The sequence below is a fragment of the Equus quagga genome, chromosome 5 (assembly GCF_021613505.1).
Source record: "Equus quagga isolate Etosha38 chromosome 5, UCLA_HA_Equagga_1.0, whole genome shotgun sequence".
Taxonomy (NCBI): Eukaryota; Metazoa; Chordata; class Mammalia; order Perissodactyla; family Equidae; genus Equus; species Equus quagga.
The window spans coordinates 24,513,919-24,534,766 of NC_060271.1; the positions used below are offsets into that span (position 1 = coordinate 24,513,919).

Here is a 20,848-nt window from a genome sequence, read left to right on the forward strand (position 1 = left end):
TTTGTTTGCTGCTGGGAAGGAGCCATGAGGGAGGGAGAGGTTGGAGACAGGGAAAAGAGGAAGGGAAGAGAAGAGGGAGTTTCTCCAAGGAGCGAAAAGATGAGATTAAATCTCCAAATATGGCTGCACAACTGGGGGGCAAGTCAGGGCCTGTACTGGGCTCTGGGGGCTCAGAACAGCTGCCCACTCTCCCTAGCAGCCAACGTGAGTCACTCGGGGGCAAATAGCCTGAACTGGCAGTGTGGGAAAGACAGGTGGGCCAGCATGTTCCCCAGGATCCCCAGGGGGTCAGGCAGCAAGGCCTAGCCTGGGCTCTGAGCCCTGAGCCCTGAACCCCATGCTCTGAGCAGAACAAGGGTACAAAGTGTTGTCTCACCTTTTGTGGGAGCTGGCAGGAGTACGAAGCCTGGGTTTTACTTTTGGCTTTTCTCTGCCCCTGTCTGAACCTCAGTTTCCTGTTCTGCAAAAAGAGTGGGTTAGACCAGATCAAGAGCTTTTAACATTTTTGCAGGGGAAGCGTGGGGGGGGGGGGGGGGCAGTGTCAGGGGTCCTTTCTCACTTTCCGCCAGAAATATACGTGTGTTTGGAACTTTGCAGACAGTTTAGGAGCTCATTCACGGCCTCTAGAAAAGAACTCCTGAACTGGAGTTGGCTGAAGAGCCTTCTACCTCTGGCATTTAAAGCGTGCTGGAGCGAGGGGAAAGGCTCTTATAGGGCCACGAGGGGCAGAGGTGGGGGGTTCCTAAGCCTGGGAGCAGCAAGGCCTTTTGAGGTGTGGGTTCTGCCTGAGCACAGCATCAGGGATCTGTGAGCATGATCTGGAGGACCCTCGGTGGGATGGGGAAGCGTTTATCCAAGGGGCCGCCGACTTTCCTGCCCTCAGCCCCGTCTTGCTGCCTCTGCCTATCTGTCCTGTTCCTGGGGGTCAAGTGTCTCAGAGGATCTTGGAGATCTGGTGACCGCCCCCTCGCACTGAAGCGGCTAAAGGCAGACCATGGACTAGACCCGCCGGAGGGGCTGGCACTGCCCCCACCCCCTCTGCCAGCCGACGCCTCTTGCTAAAAACAGCCGGGCCCTGGGCCTTTCAGGCCACCCCCTCCAGGCCCGGGCAGGTATTAGAGGCCGAAGCTGGGCCAGGCGAGCTGGACACCATGCTGTTCACAGAGACCGCCCACTTCGTGGTGAATTTCCTTCTGTCCCGGTGAGGCGGCCCGGGGAGGGCACCGGCGGCATAAAGGGCCCAGGTCTGGCAGCTGGGGGGAGGAGGCGCTCAGGCCCTCGGGAAGGCCCCGATGGGGGCCTCCAATCCCCCTCCCTGACCCTCTAAATCGATCAGCAGTGACCCTGGCCCTCGCCCCGCCGCGTCTGATCTGAGGAGGCCCCCTCCCCGCCCGTCGCGCCTCCTGGGGTGACCGCTGCCCCGTCTCCCCCCGCAGGCAGCCCCGGGCCACGACCCCGCATCGCCTGGACCAGGTGTTGTGTTTCTGGGGCTGCCGAGGCCCGGTCCTGCCGGCGCCCGCCTCCCGCCGCAGCCTGGCCGACCACTGGCTGAGCCCGCAGCGCCGCGCCCGCCGGGCGCCGCCTGCTGCTGGCCGGCGCGCAACCTGCTGCCCCCACCGGGGGCCACCAGCCGGGCCAGCCGCTGCGGAGCGCGCCCGCGCCTCCCGTGAGCGCGCGGGACAGAGCGGGGCCCCCGGGGAGGGAGGGGCGGGGCCTATTGCAGAGGGGCGGGGTCTGCGGGAAGAGGCGGATCCCCAGAGCCCAGGGCCGGTCAGGAGCTGGATAGGCTGGGCTTGACGGTACCTGGGAGCGGGAGGAGGGAGCGGAATGGGGTGGGAAGGGCGGGGCCTGAGGCGACGAAGCGCGGAGGAAGGGGCGGGGCTAGGCTGAGTGGGCGTAACCCGGAGGGAGCGGGAGCCTTGCCCCCACCCTGTCTGCCCAATTTCCCTCCCTCCAGGTGGAAGCACCAGTGGCAGAATATTAACTACCAACTCCTGGGCAAGAGGAAGAGCCATCTGGTTCCCCTGCGCCCGTGAGAGCGGTGAGGGGCGGGGCCAGGAGAGGGCGCGACCCCCGGAGGGGCGGGTCCAGAGGCGGGGCCTAGCGGAGGTGTGGGGGAAGGGCGAGGCCTGAGCGCGACGTCGGCGGCGGCTTTGCTTGCTCCAGGGCGCGGAGGGCTTGAGCCGATGGGAGAGGCCCCGCGGGCAAGGCGTGGGTCTGTGCGGGGTTATTCGTCCCTGCCCTTCTCTGACGCCTGCAAGTATTTTTCAAAAGGTTAACAAATTTGACTATATTAAAATTTCTGTTCATCAGAAATCACCTAAGAGAATAAAATAGAGCTCCAAACAGGGATCCTCAAACATAATGCCAGCTTTGTGCCCCCGTGCAGGGAGCACAGGGACCAGGATAGGTCCTGCCTTCTGGCACCAACTGGGTCAGCCCCAGGGGAGAATGGGCCTGGTGACCAGGCTGAATCAACTAAGGCAAGGAAGGCTCAGGGTGGCTTGAAGGGCTGTCTCGGCGACAGTCCTGAGCATGATCATCATGTGTGCGCTTCACGTTTTTGTGCATCTCTGAATGTCTGCATCCAACTCTTAGCATGGCTCTGTTTCACTGTGCATCCTTCTATCTCTGGTCTCTGTGTCCGTTTATTTATTCAACAAATATTCACGTAGGGCCCATTTCAGTGGTTTGTGCCAGGTTTATACTCTGAGTCGCTGGATTCACTTTGGTGAAACAAACAGTGGAAGTCCCTGCCCTCAGGAGCTTACATTCTGGTTGGGGAGGTAGATGATACAAGAGGTCAGGGGTTTGAAAAGAACAAAGTGGACCGTGTGCTACTTTACGTGGAGTGGGCAGGGCCTCTGTCTTGTTCACAGACCTGGAACAGCGGCTGACTCATAATTGGGGCTCAGTAAAAGTTGAGTGAATGCATGGGTTGGTCCTGTCTGAGCAGGTAACTCTCAATCAAGGCTTGCAGGATGAGGGATCAACCACTCCAGACCCTGGGAAGAGTGTTCTGGGTAGAGGGAATGGCATACATCTAGAGGGTGGCCTCTTGCCTCTGGCCGTCTGTCCTGGAGTATCCTGTTGCTGTGTCTCTGCTGTCTGTTGTCTCTGTGATCTTGGGAGCTGTGGGGCAGGTTTAAACAGGGCCTCCCCCCAGGGTCTCTGGAAGTGAGGTCACTGCTGAGCTGATTCACCACACTGGCCCACTCTGGCCTAACTGGGCTGGCCTACCATTCCCCTGAAAGCAACCCCTCCCCCCAGCAGCCTCAGTCCCACGACCTCTGGCTCCTTCCCAAGGTAGCATCCTGCAGCCCGGAAGGAAGTCCTTCGTCCTGTCTAACCACAGTCCCTGCTGAGCCAACGCCAGGCCTTTCCTCTCATTCTGCCTTGTGGGCAGAGGGCAGGAGATGAGCTGGCCCTGCAGCAGCAACCTAGACAGAGATCCCAGTGAGGACCTGATGAAATGGGGGTGACAACCCTCTGGCAGCCCCAGGGAGGTGAACCTCTGAAGCACAGAGATAATCACTCCTCCTAGAGGCCTCTGCCACATCCGTTATCTCATTTAATCCTGCAATATCCCATTTTACAGAGAGAAAGTCAGGCAGGTCCAGGGAGGAAAATGTGGCAGAACTGGGACCAGAACACAGGTCTCTTGATAAAAGAGAAATAATCACAACAACTAATATTTGTTGCACATTTACTCTCTGCCAGGTACTGAGCTAAAACTGCATACATTTTCTTTTTTAAGCCTCATCACAGCCCTGTATGTTGGGTATCCTCATTCCTATCATCCTCAGATAAGGAGAGTGAGGCTCAGAGCCATTAAATGACTTGCCCAAGGACACCCAGCTTGTTGGTGGCAGAGCTGTGTGTGAGCCAGGCAGTCTGGCGTGCTCAGCTCCACACCCAGGGCCCCGGGGTTCCAGAGGAGTGTCATGGATGTCTGTTTTCCAGAATGTGAGGAAACAGGCTCCAGGTTCATCACATGGTGGTCCCAAGGCCGACTTGTGCAAGCCAGGATGACAGGAGGACGGCGTGGGAGCACTGCTCAATCCCGTAGCCCTTCCCTGTGGCTGAAGATGATCCACCTTCGCCCTGTCTCCTGAGGTCTCCGTGTTTCTGCCCTTCACGGCCCAAATAAAGCAGCTTTTGCCTCTCTCTGGCCCTCTCCACTTTGCAGGGTGATGATCTCAGTTCCTTCCATTCGCATACACTGTTAGACTGAACCCAAAGGCTGGGAGGGCATCTGCTGCCACCCCTGACCCTTCCACTGCTCCCATCTCCCGCGTGAACCCCCCAGTGGGATAGCCTAGATGACCCAGACCTGGCTCCTGCTCTCTAGACTCTCGCTGTGCCATAGAAAGAGAAAGGCAGAGACATACACCAGCTCAGTAAAGTGCCACAGGAGAGTGATATTGTTCGGGGCACAGTGAGTCCTCTGGTGAGTGAGGAAAGCCTTCAGGAAGGGTCTTGAGCTGAATCTGGACAAGTGGGCAGGCACTGGGTAGGCATAAGTAGCGCTCCAGGCAGATTTGGCAGCACAGAGAAAGGTTTGGTCATTTGCAGGCTGAACTCCTCATCCCACTGAGGGAACTGTGAGACTGGCGGCCAAATGGGCTCTGCTTAAAATGAGGCTAGCTGGGCTGGAGCTTCAAAGACCTGGAAGGCTAGAATAGGGGGCTGGACATTCTCCGGGAGGAAGTAGGGAACCAAGGACAAGTTTTAAACAGGGGAGAGACATGGTCCCATCGGGCGGGCAACGAGTGGTCTCCAGCCCTCAACTACACCCAAGGCCTGCGGCACCTGCCCCTGTGCTTCCCCTTACCCTCTCCCAGATCGTACTCAGGACTGAGGCCAGGAGTGGATCTTGCCCAAGCCTCCCAGCAGAGGGCAGATGGTGCTGATGGCTAAAGGACGGAGTTTTGGCCTGCCATCCTGATTCATCCTCTCGATGGTCAACAGCAGTCCCCCTTCCTCACCCAAAAAGACCCACTTATGACCCACCCCCTGTCCTTTGTGGGGGTGTCAGTCACACAAACAGGAGCTACAGGGCAGCACCCCCCCCCCCCCGCCCCCGAAACCCAGCCGACCCCCAGACCCCCCCCCCCCCCCGGCCCCCTCTCCCTCTCTGGACTTCATCTTCTCCTTCTCTGTCCTCTGGCCTTGCCTAGTTCAAGCCACCATTGCTTTCACCGGGCCAGTCTGATCAATTCTTCCCTGGTTTATTGCTTCCAACTCTGTCCCCTCTAATCTGTGTCCACCTGGGCCTGTTTTTCTGTGTCTTGTAGGTCTCTGTAGGATGTATGTCTGGGTGATCTCCAAGGGCAGCTGGAGATCTGGAGACATCTGGGCTGGAGATGGAGATTTCAGAGTTGTCAGCATACAGATTCTCTCGTAGATAGACATAAAGAAAGAAAGAGGAGAGAGAGGAAGGGGAGAGATCTCTTTTTTCTCTTTCTCTCCAGCACAAATATCTCACCTGACCCATAGACATCCTGTGGTCCTAATGACATCATGTGATCCTGATGACATCCCAGAGTCACCTCAACCCAAATCATCCAAAACTGACCTCTCTGTTTCCACACGTCCCCTGCTGCTCTTCCTCTAGGCTTCCTGCGTACACTTTGGCACCTCCTTCCAGCCATTTGCCCAAGGCAGATCCTTGGGCACCATCCACAGTCCTTATTCCTCCCAACATCTGTAGTCTTCTCCTAAGTCCTGTCCGTTCTGCCTCCTGAACACCTCCCATGCCTCTCTCCCTCTGTCTTCCTCCACCCTTCCACAGCATTTGACATGGTGGGTGACTCATTCCTTCTGGAAACCATTTCTTCCCTCTGGCTTGCAGACACCCCTGCACCTGGATCTCTTCCTTTCCCACTGGCCATCAGCTGAATCCCTGCTAGCTCCCCTTCCAGAGTCTAAATGTTGGGGAGCCCCCAGCACTATCTTCTTGAGATATTCCTTCTCTCTAGTGGATTGCATCCAGTCCTGTGGCTTCAAATTTGGGACACCCATCCACTGTCCTCTGAAGTCCAGGCTCCTAGATCCATTGATTGCCAGCCTGATGTCTCCAGGGGGACTCTTGTAGGCATTTCAAACCTAAACTCTAAGGCTACACTCGAGATCTCCAGCACTGAAAACAGACCCTAGCTCAAGAAATGTTGGTGTTGGCTGACTCTCCCCTCCATCCTTAGCTCTGGCCACCAGCGTCTCTTGCCTGCAACGCACCCATGTTTCCCTGATGCATAGCAGGAAGAAGGACAGTCCGGGCAGAGGGACTCCTGCATGAAGGCAGAAAGGAGAGCGAGGTTCTGGCTTGCGGGAAAGCCCAGAGTGTGCTATGGGGATTACAGAGTGAAGACCTTAAATGGGAGGTGCAGGCTTTGTCCTGAGGGCAGTAGGGAGCCACAGAAAGGTGTAAAGCCGAGGGGGGGATGTTTCATTTTACATTTCTTTCACTCCTTCATTCATCCCTTCCCTCATTTACTCCATCAGTCAACAGATATTTACTGAGCACCCTCTATTGGAAAATAACCCTGAGACAGTGGAGAACAGCTGGAGGGGATGGACTGGTGACAGAGAGACAAGTGAGAAGGCTGATGAAATGGCACAGGCCCTGGCCCAGGTGAGAAGGGCAATGGTCTTGGAGGTGGAGATGAGGAGATGATGAGCTGAGGTGGGTGGCCTGAGTTGTGGGAACCCTAAGCCCAGAGGTATGGAGTGTATGGTGAGGAGAGCCATCCTTTCCTCCTGGGGAATCTGGAAAGTCCTCAGGAGTGGTTTGATCTGGGTTTTAAAAGAAGACTAGAAATTCAGCAAGTAGAGAAGTGTAGAGAGGCATTCTAGGTGGAGGGAACAGCATGTTCAAAGGTCCTGAGGTGGAAGAAGCTCAGCACTGAGGAACTGAAAAGCCAGTAGAGTTGAAGTTCAGTGGGCTGAGGAGAAAGAGGAGAGAAATGAGGCTGGGAGCACCATCTCTCTGGAGTGCAGCCTGGAGCATTGGGGAAGGATCACCAGGATGTCTGGCCTCCCTGCACAGATGGGAGAGGAGGAGAATGTGAGGAGAGGCTGGGAGGGGACAGGCAGATGAAGTTTGTGTTGGAGGGGGTTCCACAGTATGTCTTTCTGGGAAAAGTCACTAAAAGAAGGTCCTAGTGGGACACTTATGGGGTGCAAGAGGATAGGGAGAGAATCCTCAGGTTTCTGGGGAGAGGCACATTCCTTCCATTTAAGGAACTGATTGAGCCAAATAAATTTCCCTCTCAGCAATTCAGCATCCTTGGAACAGCCCGGTCAGTCCCTCCACCACCTCCCCAGAATTGAGTTGATGGAGGGGACACAAGGTTATCTCAGGGTGGTTCTCACTCCCACTTCCTCTCCCCAGGGTAGGAAGGGAAGAGAAAGGAAGGGAATGGGCACACTGCTGAGCCAAGTTTGTATCAGGCCATTGCCCAGCATTCGGCACCTAGGAACATTGTTGAATGCTTCCCGTGTCCTCTGTGCCCAGGTTCTCAGTGTTAAGGGCTTTACTTGATGGTACTAGGTCATTTATCTCACAATAACCCTAAGAAGTAGACACTATCATCATTCCTATTTTACTGATGAGGATACTGAGGCTCAGAGAGGGCCTAAAGCCACACAGCTAGGACGTGATGGAGCCAGCTCTTCAACACTACAAGTGCCTCACACGACAGTACCTCTCTGAACCCTTGCCACAACCTGAAGTGCCGCTCAGGGTCCTCGTTTTACAGAATGGCCATTATGAGGCTCAGCGAGGGGAAGGGATTTGTCCAAGGTCACGAAGCTGGAAGGCAGCCGTAGTTTGAGTCCAGATCATCTGAGGAAGAAGCGAATGGGAGAGGTGATGGGGCCAGGCCTGAGCAGCGTGGAGAGGAAGGAGTGGGACTGGGCACTGGAGTAGGAGAGGCTTTCAGTTTCCCTTTTAAAGGGACTTCCCCTAAGTGGGGGATTTTGGTTGGAAAGTTGCAAGCAATCCATGTTCCATCGGTTTGGCCACCTCTTCCCCAAAGGCACCCAGGATCTGAAAAGAAACTGAAAGTTGGGAAGAGGGGAGGGTGGGGAAGGGAGAGGCTGAGGGCAGTCCGGAATAACTGGGTTGAATTTCTGGTGACCTCATCAAGCCTGGAGGAGACAGGCAAGGAGCTGGGATTACACACCTTTTTGCTGTTGGGGAAACTGAGCCAGAGAGACAGCTCTGTCAGGTAATGGCTGGGCCCTGTCCAGTTTATGCACCCACCCATGCCACACACGCACACACGCGCGCACACGCATGCTTGTGCACTGTATATTCACACACACAGACAAGGGGAAGAGGGAAGGGAAGGGAGAAATAAAAGATCCAGGTGGCCTAAAATTCTGAAAGGGAACTTTCAAAATCCCTGTCCCTGTGATTTGGTGACCGGTTGGATGGCGGGTCCCAGTGAAGGCCTTCTGAGGTGCCCCAGTACCTGGTCCTGGGTTCAAGGCCCGTGATTGGCAAGGAGGCTGCAGACCTGGGTCCTGCTGACAACTGAGCCAGAAGCCAGCATGTCCAGGGTTCTGGGCAGTCAAGTCCCTGGGGTCCTGGCCCTGCCGCTGCCTTGCCTCTGCCTGATGATGTCCCTAACTACTCCTCCCAAACCCGAAGCATCAGAGCCCTTTGTGGACGCCTCCAACTGGACCTAGCACTGCGATGCTCCTCAGAGCTCCTGCAAACCACCTTCTGCCAGTTCTGACCTCCTCCTCTTCTGCTCACATAGACACTCCGCCTCACTGGGCGTCGGCCTCCTCCTCTCTAAATGGGAACAATGATGGTACACGCTCTACCGGGTCATGAGGTAATGTTGTATGGAAAGCAGTTGGCACTGGGCTTGGCATACAACAGGCACATAATCAATGCTAGCAGCTATGATTAGTATTACTGTTGGTCATTCCTGCCTTTTTAAAACTCTCCCCAGTGGTCAAGGATCTCCATGATTCTGTGCTCTGGGATTTTTTACTCCCCCCTCTGCTGGCTCCCTCCCAGGCTCCTTCCTGGGGCCCTCTCCCACTGCCTGCTCCTCCAATGGCACGGCTCCCGACTGCCCCAGTACTTCCTGGGTGACCTCATGCACTGCTTGGCTCCAGTTACTCTCTTATGAGCAGTCACCAGAGGCCCAGATTTCCTGGGGTTAGTTCTGACTTAAAAGCTTCAGTCTGTTTGCTCTGTAAGGTCACTAGCCAGACTGGGCCCTGGCTTTTGGCTCAGGAAATGTGATTGCATGTCTGTGCGCTGAAGCATATGGACTTCAGGCTGCCTCCTGGATGTCCCCCTGAATGTTCCCTGGGCACCTCAGACTCAACAAGGCTGGATTCATTAACTCTGTCCCGAGTTCTTTTTCCCTCTCATGCCCTATCTCAGTCAATGGATCCACTTTGTCAGCTGTCACCCAAAACAGAAATGTGGCGACAACATTATCACTGCCTTCTCCCCACCCCATCCCTGCACCCAGCCAGTCACTGAATCCTGGGGATCCTGCCTCCTAACTCTGGCTCCAGACTAGGCCTCTCCCTCTATCCCCACCCTCACAAACCATTTGCTGTTCCCGCTTTGTCCCTCTCTCGGCTTCTCTTCCATCCCCTGGCCCACCACATGCCCCTCCTGCATGCAGCCCACAGGCCTCTCTTTGGGCCCTGGTCTGGCTCTTTCTTCTCTCCTTAAGGCACTGCTTGTCTCTTCCCCTGGATGGGAAACCCCTGAGGGCAGGGGCCATGGATGAGTCACAGCTGATGCTCTACCATGTGGGAGCTGAAGGAGGAACTCTCATCTTTGTGAGTGTGAATCATGGAGCCCAACTTCTTACTGTACAGAGGAGTAAACTGAGGCCCAAAAGGAGAGAGGACCGGCTTATGGTTGAAGAGCAGGAGGAGGTGGACCTGGGGTTGGAACTAAAGGCTCTGCGTTCAGCTCATGCTCCCCAGAAGGAGATGGAGACCCTGGGGCTGGGAACTGGCTCGAGACACCATTCCTGAGACCTCCGTTGGGACCTAGCCATTCTCTGCTGTCTCTTCCCATCTCCAGGCTTTTGTATATGCTGGTCCCTCCACTAGGAAGGCCCATCCTCCATCTCCGACTGCATATTGCCCATTCCCACTCCACTTGGCATCTAATCTGATCCCTACCACAGGGCTCCCCTTAGAGGCCTCAAAGTGTCCCCCACCTCCTTTATGGGGCAATGTTCTCTTCTGCCCTCCTCCCACCTTCAGCCTCACACGGTGTCTCTCCTGAGGCCCCAGGCTTCCTGCCCAGGAAATTCATTCCCTTCTGTCCAGGGGAGTTAGGAGCATCTTGGGCCAGGGCCAGGGTCTGAGCCCGTACCGGAGAACTGGGACAGATGACCCACAGACAGGTGAGGGGGTGAACATGGGGTTTCTTCCCCCTGTCCATCCCAGAGTCACCCTGTCCTTCCCATTCCTCCTTTCCCTGCCATTCTGTCCCAGCAAAAGCTCACCTCTCCAAGGTTCTGACCACCACAGCCTCAGGGACCCACTGAGACACAGCCACATGGGGACACTCTTCCCTCCACGCACTCATAGATATTCTCTCACACAGCCACACACACTCATAGTTATACACCCAATCACATTCATAGTCACCAATACACAGGGACAGACGGGCACACACCCAGAAAGTCTCAGAGAGTCACCAAGAGTCACCAAACCTCTCTCTCTCACCCTAAATACACACAGCCAAACAAAGATGCAGACGCACACAACCACAAATGTACACACCTGGTCACACACACACACCCACAGAGTCACAAAGTCTCTCAGATACAGAGCAATACACAGTCACACACAGAGAAAAACAGACACACACAGTTGCACACAGGCCCCTGGAGACGCAGAACAATGGGCGCATTGTCTGGGCTGGCAGCAGCTGGGGAGGAAGGAGCCGCAGTGTGGACGGAGGAGGCCACCGGGGGTTGCTGTACCCACCCCCTCTTCGGCCGCCCCGCAGCATCCTAAGCCTCTTCCCTCTTCCCGAAGGCGGATTCTGCAGGGACCTAGATTTGCTGAGGAATTGGGCTCCCAGGCGCCCCCTCCCCAGCCTCCTGTGATGTCTGGTGGGAGATGCAGGGGCTCCCCTGTGGATGAGGCTCCCTCTGGGGCTCTGGAGACTTAGACTCCTTTAGCCCTGATGCTCCTGCCTCCTCCTGGAATCATCCAGGCAATTTGCCTCTCATGCCCTCAGGGCAGCGCCTGGAAATCGGGAGCCCTGGGATCTGCTCTTAACCTCTAACCCCAACCCCTCCAGGACTTACACACCCTCCATCTGAGCCCTGCCAGCCGGTGCGGGCAGCGCCTGGCAGCATTGTGGATTCCCTATTGTGGCCAAGACAGAGATGCAGGTCACGACGTCCATCCCTTAGTGGTGGTGGGTGGAGAAGTCACTGTCCTGTGAGTGAGCTGCACTGCCCCAAACCAAGCTCTTTGCCTCCCACTCTGACCAGGCAGCCCCAAATCTCAAAGGAGCGTTCTTCCGGGGGTTTCCGTACAGCCCCCAGCCTATTTTAGCAGGTCTCCTGGACTCTCTCACCCTCAGCCACTGGTGTCTGCTACGTGCCCCTCAGCATGCCACTTTCTCTTTCTGAACTTCCGTGTCCCAGTCTATAAAATAGGGGAGGAGGGGTCTAATGGAGCTGAGAGCATTCTGTAGTCTCAGAGTCGGGGTGCGGATGGCGGATACAAGAGCAAGTGCTGAATGGAGAAGCCACCTCAGCCCTCCCCCGCCCCTCTGTGGTCAGATCCGTGAGGAGTTCCTGATTTCTCAGGCCCTGGAGTGTCTCCACATCTCAGAGCCTCAGGTCTCCCAGGAAGCCATATCCGTAGGAGGGAGGGAGGGAGGGAGGGAGAAGGGAGGGAGAGGGGTCATAGTGAGTTGTCCAGGACACTGCCTTGCTTTTGCAACACTGTGCTTCCTCCAGCCCCCATCCTCTTCCTCCTGGGGGCTGAGGGCGGGTACATCCGGGGCCAGCCAGGACTCTGGGGTTCCCACTGGCCTGTCCAGGGCAAGAGAAGGGGAAGTGGCAGAGGACTAGAGCTGGGAGTCTTCGGCCACCCCAACCCTGCCGTGCCTCCAGGCTCCCTCACTTTCAGGTAGGGCAGGAGGCTGGGCTGGGCTGCCGTGTGTGGGCTGGCAAGGGGTATCCCAGGTGTGGAGGGAGCCTTGGTGATGTCCCACTCTTCCTCTTCAGGAACTGGAATGTTTTAAGGTTTGTTGAGCCCCCTCCTGGGGTTCCTGTGCTTGCCTCTGGGGGGCCTTGATGTAGAGGGGCAGATTAGTCAGGCAGGTTATGTCAACGTCTCTCTGAGCCTCAAGTTCCTCAGCTTTCAAATGGGGATGAAGATGCTCTTCAAGGTCACAGGACCACCCCAGACTGGGTTTTGTAATGAGTTCATGCTGAGGGCAGGAAGGACCAAGGGCCAGCTTATCTTTGGGGGCTTGTTATGATGGGCCACCAAGGGACTGAGAGAAGGGAGTAGGGACAGGCCTCACTACTCTGACCAGAGTGACCCCGCGGCGGGTCAGACGCCCGAGGTTGGCCAGGCCAGGCAGGCAGGGACGTGGGTGGGACCTCCGACTGGTCTCCGGGCCTTAGGGGGCGCAGATCCCAGTGCGGGGGCCCTGCGGCTTCTATGACCACATTCTCTAGAGCGCAACTCAGGACTAGCCGTCTGACGAGTCTGGGCATGTGGGCCCTTCGAAGAGTTCTAGGGGGAGACTGACAGGGGCCAGCCAGTGCAGGACCAAGGAGATGGGGGGCCCTCCAGGTGTTGGGCGTCCACCCTGAGAGGTGGGCCGTGAGAGGATGGGTTGATTGCTCTCTCTCCTGTCCTCTAGGAGCCCCACTCTGTCCAGCCGGCTGAAGGACCCGCCTCTCTCCTTCCCACACGGGACCCCACCTGCCCCCGCTAGTCGTGTGGATTGAGAGGACCAGACCGCCGGCGTCGCCCACTGCGCAAGTGGGGCCTGAGACCTGAGCCCGCCTCCGCCCCTCGATTGGGCGCTCATTTAAATGCCCGGCCCCGCCCCGGGCTCGGGGCGCATATATATAGGCAGCTCGGCGGGCGGCGGGCGGCATTCTGGCGCGGAGCTGAGCGGCGGCGGGTGTAGCTTACGGGTCGGGCGCGGAGCGGGGGTGCAGCTCGGTTCCCCCCGATACCCCTCCCCCTCCGGCGCGAGCCCCACCCCTCCGCTGGCCGGGCCGACCCGGCCGAACTACCCTGCGGCGCGAGCCCGGGGCGGCTCCGGGCGCCCCCCAGCAGACCCCTCCCATCATGGGCAGCCAGAGCTCCAAGGCTCCCCGGGGCGACGTGACCGCCGAGGAGGCAGCAGGCGCCTCCGCCGCTAAGGCCAACGGACAGGTGGGTGCGCTCAGCCCGGCCCGGCCCGGCCCCCTCCTCTCGCCCCTCGCCGCCTCGCGGGCCCTGGGCCGGGGCCGCGCGCTTTGTCCGGCCCGGGACACGCGGCGCCCCCTCCCCCGCCCGGTCCCTTTGTTCTCGGCGCCGCAGCCCCCGCGGGCGAAGCAAGGGGAGGGGCGGGGATGGGGCGCCGGCCGGGCCCCGCCGCCTTCTTTGTTCGCGGCCCCGGCCCCCGGCGCTGCCCCCCGGCCGCCCCGAGCGCCGCGCGGGGAACAAAGGCGCTGCGGGGCCGCGCAAGGGGGCGCCCAGGGGCCGCGGGGCGGGTACCCGGAGGGGAGGGCACTCCACCCGCAGACCCGACCTCGGGCCCACGGCCTTTTTTTAGGGGGGCGTCGAGATGTGGGGAGAGCCTGAGGTGGGTGGGGGACTGTTCACACAAAGCAGGAGGCTGGGACGACAGGCCGTCCAGGTGCGGGAGCAGCGCCCCGGGGCGGCTTCCCGCCCAATATGGGCTGGCACGGCTCGCCCGCCCGGGATCCGCGGCCGCGAGCGGTTCTGCGCGGAATAGAGAGCGCGCCCCGGGGGAGGGGGGTGGGGGGCCACGGGACCCCAGCGCCTCCTGCCGGCCGCGGCCCGCGAGGGGCAGGAGGGGGATGTTTGATGGGATCCCGGGTGTGGGGTGAGGCTACCGCCAGCCTCTGGGGTTGCAGTAGAACGAGCCGGGACCCCGTTGTCTGTAAGGGACGAGAGGGGGACTGGGGGAGGGTGTAGAGCCCCGGCCCTCATTGCTGTCTCCTCTGCCCTGCAGGAGAATGGCCACGTGAAAAGCAATGGAGATCTATCCCCCAAGGGTGAAGGGGAGTCGTCCCCCGTGAACGGAACAGAGGAAGCAGCTGGGGCCACAGGCGATGCCATCGAGCCAGCACCCCCTAGCCAGGGCGCTGAGGCCAAGGGGGAGGCCGCCCCCAAGGAGACCCCCAAGAAGAAGAAGAAATTCTCTTTCAAGAAGCCTTTCAAATTGAGTGGCCTGTCCTTCAAGAGAAATCGGAAGGAGGGTGGGGGTGACTCCTCTGCCTCCTCACCCACAGAGGAAGAGCAGGAGCAGGGGGAGATTGGTGCCTGCAGCGAGGAAGGCACTGTCCAGGAAGGGAAGGCTGTTACCACCCCCGAGATCCAAGAGCCCCAGGCCAAGGAGGCAGAGGCTAGTGCTGCCTCCAAGGGAGGAGACGCAGAAGAGGAGGCAGGGCCCCAGGCTGCAGAGCAGTCCACTCCCTCGGGGCCAGAGAGTGGCCCTACACCGGCCAGCGAGGAGAATGAGTAGCTGGGTGGGGGCAGGTGGGTGATCTCTAAGCTGCAAAAACTGTGCTGTCCTTGTGAGGTCACTGCCTGGACCTGGCACCCTGGCTGCCTTCCTGTGCCCAGAAAGGACGGGGCTGTTGCCCCTTCCCAGCCACGTTCCCTCTCCTCCTCTCCCTCCTGTGGATTCTCCCATCATCCCATCTGGTCTTCCTCTTAAGGCCAGTTGAAGATGGTCCCTTGCAGTTTCCCAAGTTAGGTTAGTGATGTGAAAGGCTCCTGCCCCTGGCCCTACCTCCTTCCCTGTCCCCACCCCTGCAGAAGGCAATTGCTGGTTTTCTTCCCCAATTCTTTTCCAACTAGGTTTTGTTTACTCTACTCCCCAAATCCCTGAGCCAGATGTGGGGTGCCTACACTCCCAAACCCTGAGTGTCCGGCCTCCCCCTGTTGAGTTTTTAGTCTCTTGTGCTGTGCCTAGTGGCACCTGGGCTGGGGAGGACACTGCCCTGTCTAGGTTTTTATAAATGTCTTACTCAAGTTCAAACCTCCAGCTTGTGAATCAACTGTGTCTTTTTTGACTTGGCAAGCAAGTATTAGGCTTTGGGGTGGGGGGAGGTCTGTAATGTGAAACAACTTCTTGTTGTCTTTTTTTCCCCTCCCATTGTTGTAAATAACTTTTAATGGCCAAACCCCAGATTTGTACTTTTTTTTTTTTTTTCTAACTGCTATAAAACCATTCTCTTCCACCTGGTTTTACTGTAACATTTGGAAAAGGAATAAATGTCGTCCCTTTAGTGGTGCTTTTTAATGAGTGGTCTTCTGGGGGCAGGGTGAGAAGACTGGTTAACCTCAAACCTTGAGGGAGAGATTAAGAAGACAGGTAAATTGTGGGATTCTTCTGTTGTTGAGGGGTTATCCAGATCCTCATGGACCCCAGAAGGGCAGGGGAGTGGAGTCAAAATCAACACAGGGATACTGCTAGGAGACACGCTCAGGAGGGTACGGAAATGTACCATTTTATTACAAAGATTCGCACAAAAATGAAAATAGTATCTCAAGAAGGAAACTACCAATCTCCACCTGCAGAATTGTAGGGGGACAGAGGGCAGGCAGTGTGAGTTTCTGGGCTCACTTGGGACCAGTGGGAAGGTATAAGAACAGAACCAATCTAAAAATGTCTGATGTTACCTTAAGGAGCCTGAAAAGAACAGAGGGTCCCTGAAGACCCAGCCGCCCCTTCTAGAATGCTCAATGAGGGCACCTTTCCAAAGCTACTAAGCAGGCACTTGGCATTTCAGGATTTTGTCTTATGGCTGCTTAAGAGTATCCCTTCCACCCAGACCTGGCACCCTTTATGGTTCAAAATTAAAAACTGGGGAAGGATGGGTGGCAAGGCAGCTAGTAGAAAAGCTCACCCAGCACGTGTGCCCTGGGCTCAGGGCCCTGGTTCCTGTTTAGTCCCTGGGGATATTTATATTTAATATATTTTTATATAAATACACAGTGAAATAGAAAATATAAAATCTGAGGGGTTGTGGGAGAAAAGGGGGGAACTTGGCAAGAAGCCAGAACTGGAGAGGTCTGCTCAGGCCAACTTGACCTCCTCCTTGACCCTGTGGAGAGAGCAAAGATTCACATGAGATAACCCACCCCAGAGGCCTTGACGCAAAAGTGTGGGTACAATGACTTCCACAGGACCCCGGCTGCCCAGGTGACTGCTGAGGGTTGGGGCTTCCTAGCTCTGCCTAGAACTGCAGAGACAGACACACTGGTCCCTGAAAGAGGCCTTTGTAAGCTGGACCAGCTGTCCCTGTGCCTTCCCTCTCGGCATGGTGGGACAAAGGGGCTGGTGCTCCAATGCCAGGGAGATGACAGCTCCTTCCTCACCCTTTGGCTTCTTGCTTCTCCTCCTTGGTTTTCTCCTCTTCTGTGACTTCTAGAACATAAGAGTGCAGGGATGGCCAAGGGCAGCCCCTCTGGAAAGACCTCCAGGATCTTCACTTACCCTGAAACCCCTTCCCCAACACTATAGCTCAAAGGACATACGAAAGAGAAAAGTCCATCCCAGATCCTCCCAGTGAGCCCTGTTGAGAACAAACAAGTCGGACCGGTTTCCCAGCCTGCTAGAGCCTGAACCCGGTGGGCGGAGGCAGCCCCCTGGGAAACTGGGGTGAAGAGCTCGGAAAAGGGCTTGGGTGGTACGTGAGAGCCATGCTCCTGACCGCGGGGAGCCCAGGCATGTCCCTGGCTCTGAGGCTGGCAGGGCTCAATTAGCCAGTGGAGATGACGAATCGAGTTTCACTCTTGTGGGCCCTGCCACTTCTGTGAGGCACTGAAAGGCCTAAGGAGCTGAGGAAGAGCCCCAAAGGAGCTGGCAGGGCCTGCGTAAGCTCCCTCCTCCCATTGCCCTACATAAATTCATCCTCCTCCAGGGGCTGGGGCTCAAGACCCAACCCAAACCCACCTTTCTTTTCTTCTGGCTCTTTCTCTTTTTCATCCTCTGTTTTGACTCTCTTGGCTTTTTTGAAGTTGGAAGAATTCTTGCGACCGCCTTCTCCCTCCTCATCAGAGTCAGAGAACTCTTCCTCACAGGCAATTCGTTTGTCAGAGGAACAGACTGGGAGGCAATGGAAAATATGGGTGAGAGAGCAGATGACTCTTTATCTCGGGGTCTGTGCCCAGTGATTCCCTGCATGTCCTCCAAGAGACACCAAGGGAAGGGGACCAAGAAAAGGAACTCAGATTCCCTAAATTATTCCTTTAGGCATTGGAACCTGGGTTTCTTAACTAGTGGGTAGCTTGGGAAGAATATGGAACCAGGAATGATAGAGGGAAGTCAGAGCTGCCTACTCACTGGGAAGGTACAGGCCCCTGGGTCTGGGTCTTACTTGAGATGCGCTTGTCAGGGTCTTCTTCGTCCTCATCGCCACTCTCCTCTGGAATGGCATCCTCAGGAATCGCCTGCATTTGGACCCCAGGTGCATGGGGCAGCATTCTCAGGTTCTCAAACAGTCGCTGTCTATGGCCAATGGTAGAGAGGGTGGCTAGGCTCTGGTTAGGGACAAACCAGAGCCTGGGATGTTCAATCACAGGGTGTCTGGGGATATACTCACTTGATCTTCTCCAGGTACTCATTAGTGTTCTGGTTAGTCATATTGGAAGGACTGATGTGAAGTTTGAAATCTGGTCCAAAGTATTCAAAGTAGTCGTTGTATGGAAGCTCTAATTGGGGCAGGGGATAAGAGAGTTAAGAGACCTGGCCACCATGGGACTCTGAGAAAAGCACTGGTTAGGTTTATCTGGACCTGTTAGCCCAACTATCAAACAGAGAGGAATGCCTCTGAGATAGGGTGAGACTTGGGTGCCTATAGGATTTCAATCTTTTTAAAGGCATTCTCCAATTCCACACCAGTGGCGGGGGGGTGGGGGGGTGGGGGGTGGTGGTGTGTGTGTGTGTGTATTTTACTATGAGGAGAAGGCCCAGGCCCCTGGTTTAGAAGAATTTAGGCAATGCTCATTGGGAGCACTCCCTCACTCACTTCCCTGGTTACCCTATAGAGTAAGAATTCCAAAGCTATAAATAACCACTGATAATTTTGTCCAGACCACAAGCAGGGAGAGACGAGAGAGGGTCAAAAAGGACTCAGGAAAAATTGATGCTATGGTCTGACAATCACAGAGGATAGGCAAGAGAATCAATGACTAGTACCAGAAGAAGAGAGGTCAAGGCCAGTGGGAAAGGGCTGTTAACTTGAGGATCCATGACCTCCAGCTCCGCCCAGCCCCCTCTGACCCCGGAGCTATTACCATTAGGGATCTCTGTGTCCAGGGCCACAGACGTTTCATACGTCCAGCACCGGGCAACGTTACGAATGGTGTAGCCACCGCCTCCCAGCATCAGCATAGGCAGGTTGAAGCTCTTCACAAATTCCACACACTTGGCGTGCCCTTTGGTGGGAGGAGGGGTGCTGGGTTACAGGAGTGCCCAGCAGGACCCTGTCCCCGCACCGCTATGCTTCCTGGTCTCACCTTTGATGGTCAGATTGAAGCAACCTAACCGATCCCCGGACAGGGAGTCAGAGCCACACTGTAAGACGACTGCACTGGGCTGGAACATCTCCATTACCTTGGATATGACCTAAAAGGACACATCCTGGTCACTGTGAGGTTTGGGGCTGAAAAGGGTGGTTGCAGCACTGTCGTCTGTTCCTTATCACCCACTCCCACCTTTCCCCTCTCCCTCATGTGGGTAGTAGAGAAAAGGGAGCATCAGCCTGGGGTTCTCATTTCCCCACTTGGTTCAGTTTTCCAGTTTGAAAGCATCTCCAAGAGGCTTCTAGCTCTGATAACACTGAACCTAGAACAGACAGCCTGTCGACTCCCTAAATCTTTCCCTCTTTCACTGCCCACGCTCCAGTGCCACTTCCTCTAGGAAGCCTTTCTGACCCTCAGTTGCATCTATTCTACCCATTTGGTCCTACAGACTTTGAGCTTTATACTGTGAGGAAGCACTTCACGCTTGTATATCGTGGGCTTCTCTGTTGCCCTTACTACAGGGACATAGTAGGCAGTTGGTGTTTGCTGAGTGACTACCTAACTTTATTAGATTAATACTCTAGTAATGGTTCCTCGTTGCTTACAGGCGAAGATTTAACCCCTCAGCATGGCATTCAAGGCTCCCTTTGAAATACTGACCTCAAGATACATTTTCTACCACATCCTTCAACACTTCTCCCACACATCACACCGGCTTACATATAGCTACATATTGGCACCTCTGTGGTTCTGCTGGTGCTGTTCCCTCTGAATGCCCCTCCTCCCCTCCAGCCCCCACCTGCTTCTTCACATGGCTAACTCCTCATTTTTCAAGGTCCAGCTCAAATGTCACCACCTCTATGAACTCAGCTCTGACTACTCCCTCCCCAGCCCAGGCAGCAGTGCGTCTCTCGCTCCTCTGTTCCTCCCTCAAAAACAGTCCTGACCACACGCTGTTGGGTCTGTGCCTGCCTCCCACACCACAGACTGCGAGGTCTTCAAGGGCATAGATCATGTCCTAGATAGTCTTACACCCAAGAGTGCCTGACCCCCAGAAGGCATCAATAAATATTAGGGTAAATTTTGTTCCCCTACCACACAGCATGCAATCCAGGGTTGAAACACATCTCATTTCCCAAGCAGCCTCTCAGCAGGGAGACATCCCTGAGGTGTGCTGGGGGTGCTTTGCCACCCCTCCCTTAGACCAATCCCATTTGTAGCCCAGGTGGTGGATAAGCCACTTACCGGCTTGAAAATGGCCTCATAGGACTCGTCATCAATCCCATCTCGGAGCGGGTAGTTAACAGCATAATACTTGCCTTTGCCAGCCCCAATATCCTAATTAAGAGGGACATTAAAGTAACACTGAAAAATGAAGCTAGGAGGAAGTTCAAGGATGGGGGCTGGAAGGCTAAGGAAAGAGGCAGTGGTTCTGAGAGACAAGCTGGGCCCAGGAGGTGGGCCAGGCACAGAGCAGGGGTACCTTGGTTAGTACCATTCCCCTCACTGGTAAATCTAGCTCACATCTCTGAATACACCACTGAACCTGCACCCTGACTGAGAATCGTTTATGGAGCCAGAGATGGAATATTCTACCCCACAGCACAACACCTCCACCTTGGATTGGGTTGGAAAAAGCTGGCTGGTGGTGGGTCACAGAAATAACACCCATCCCGTGACAACCCTTTCCTCTCAAGAGAGCTTTACTGCTCACTCCTCTACCCAGCTCTCCTCTCTGGGGAGGTATGGACGAGAAGTAGAGAAGCAAGAAGAGTTCTTCAAAATGGTAAATGCTCAGTGATTCTAATGCTTGCCATAGTAAACAACTGAATTAGTCACTTTTTCACTCAAGGGCTACTGGCATGCCAAAGTGGCTGGTTTCACTGTATTCATGCTAATAGAAGCATGATAGAACAGTCTGATGAATTAGCTTCCAAGTATCCTTATCCTGAGGTCCACAGATGGGCTTCAGTAAGGGGAGGTGTCTATGGTATTCGATATCAGATGCAAAATTCATGTACTTTCTGAGGAAAGAGTCCATAGCTTTCAGTCAGATGGTCAAAGGGAAGGAGACCTAAAAATGTGAAGAGCCCTTCAGATGATC

At 55.9% G+C, this 20,848-nt stretch overlaps 2 protein-coding genes across 3 annotated transcripts in view; one reads left to right on the forward strand and one right to left on the reverse strand.

Annotated features, from left to right (window-relative positions):
• Positions 1 to 13,123: 13,123 nt before the first annotated feature.
• MARCKSL1 (MARCKS like 1) lies at positions 13,124 to 15,503 on the forward strand. Its single transcript, XM_046661450.1, has 2 exons — positions 13,124 to 13,416; positions 14,222 to 15,503. Exons 1-2 carry the CDS (start codon positions 13,330 to 13,332, stop codon positions 14,732 to 14,734), a joined length of 600 nt encoding a protein of 199 aa, XP_046517406.1. The 5' UTR covers positions 13,124 to 13,329; the 3' UTR covers positions 14,735 to 15,503.
• Positions 15,504 to 15,695: 192 nt separating this feature from the next.
• The window catches only part of HDAC1 (histone deacetylase 1), a 29,937-nt gene continuing 24,784 nt past the window's right edge, over positions 15,696 to 20,848 (reverse strand). For both annotated transcript variants that reach the window (XM_046661448.1, XM_046661449.1), the window contains 8 exons: positions 19,990 to 20,082; positions 18,739 to 18,847; positions 18,517 to 18,657; positions 17,823 to 17,931; positions 17,598 to 17,728; positions 17,174 to 17,326; positions 16,597 to 16,645; positions 15,696 to 16,322 (listed from right to left, as the gene is read on the reverse strand). In XM_046661448.1, coding sequence (XP_046517404.1) covers positions 16,295 to 16,322; positions 16,597 to 16,645; positions 17,174 to 17,326; positions 17,598 to 17,728; positions 17,823 to 17,931; positions 18,517 to 18,657; positions 18,739 to 18,847; positions 19,990 to 20,082 — 813 coding nt within the window. In that variant the 3' untranslated portion in view covers positions 15,696 to 16,294. The remainder of the gene's footprint in view (positions 16,323 to 16,596; positions 16,646 to 17,173; positions 17,327 to 17,597; positions 17,729 to 17,822; positions 17,932 to 18,516; positions 18,658 to 18,738; positions 18,848 to 19,989; positions 20,083 to 20,848) is intronic.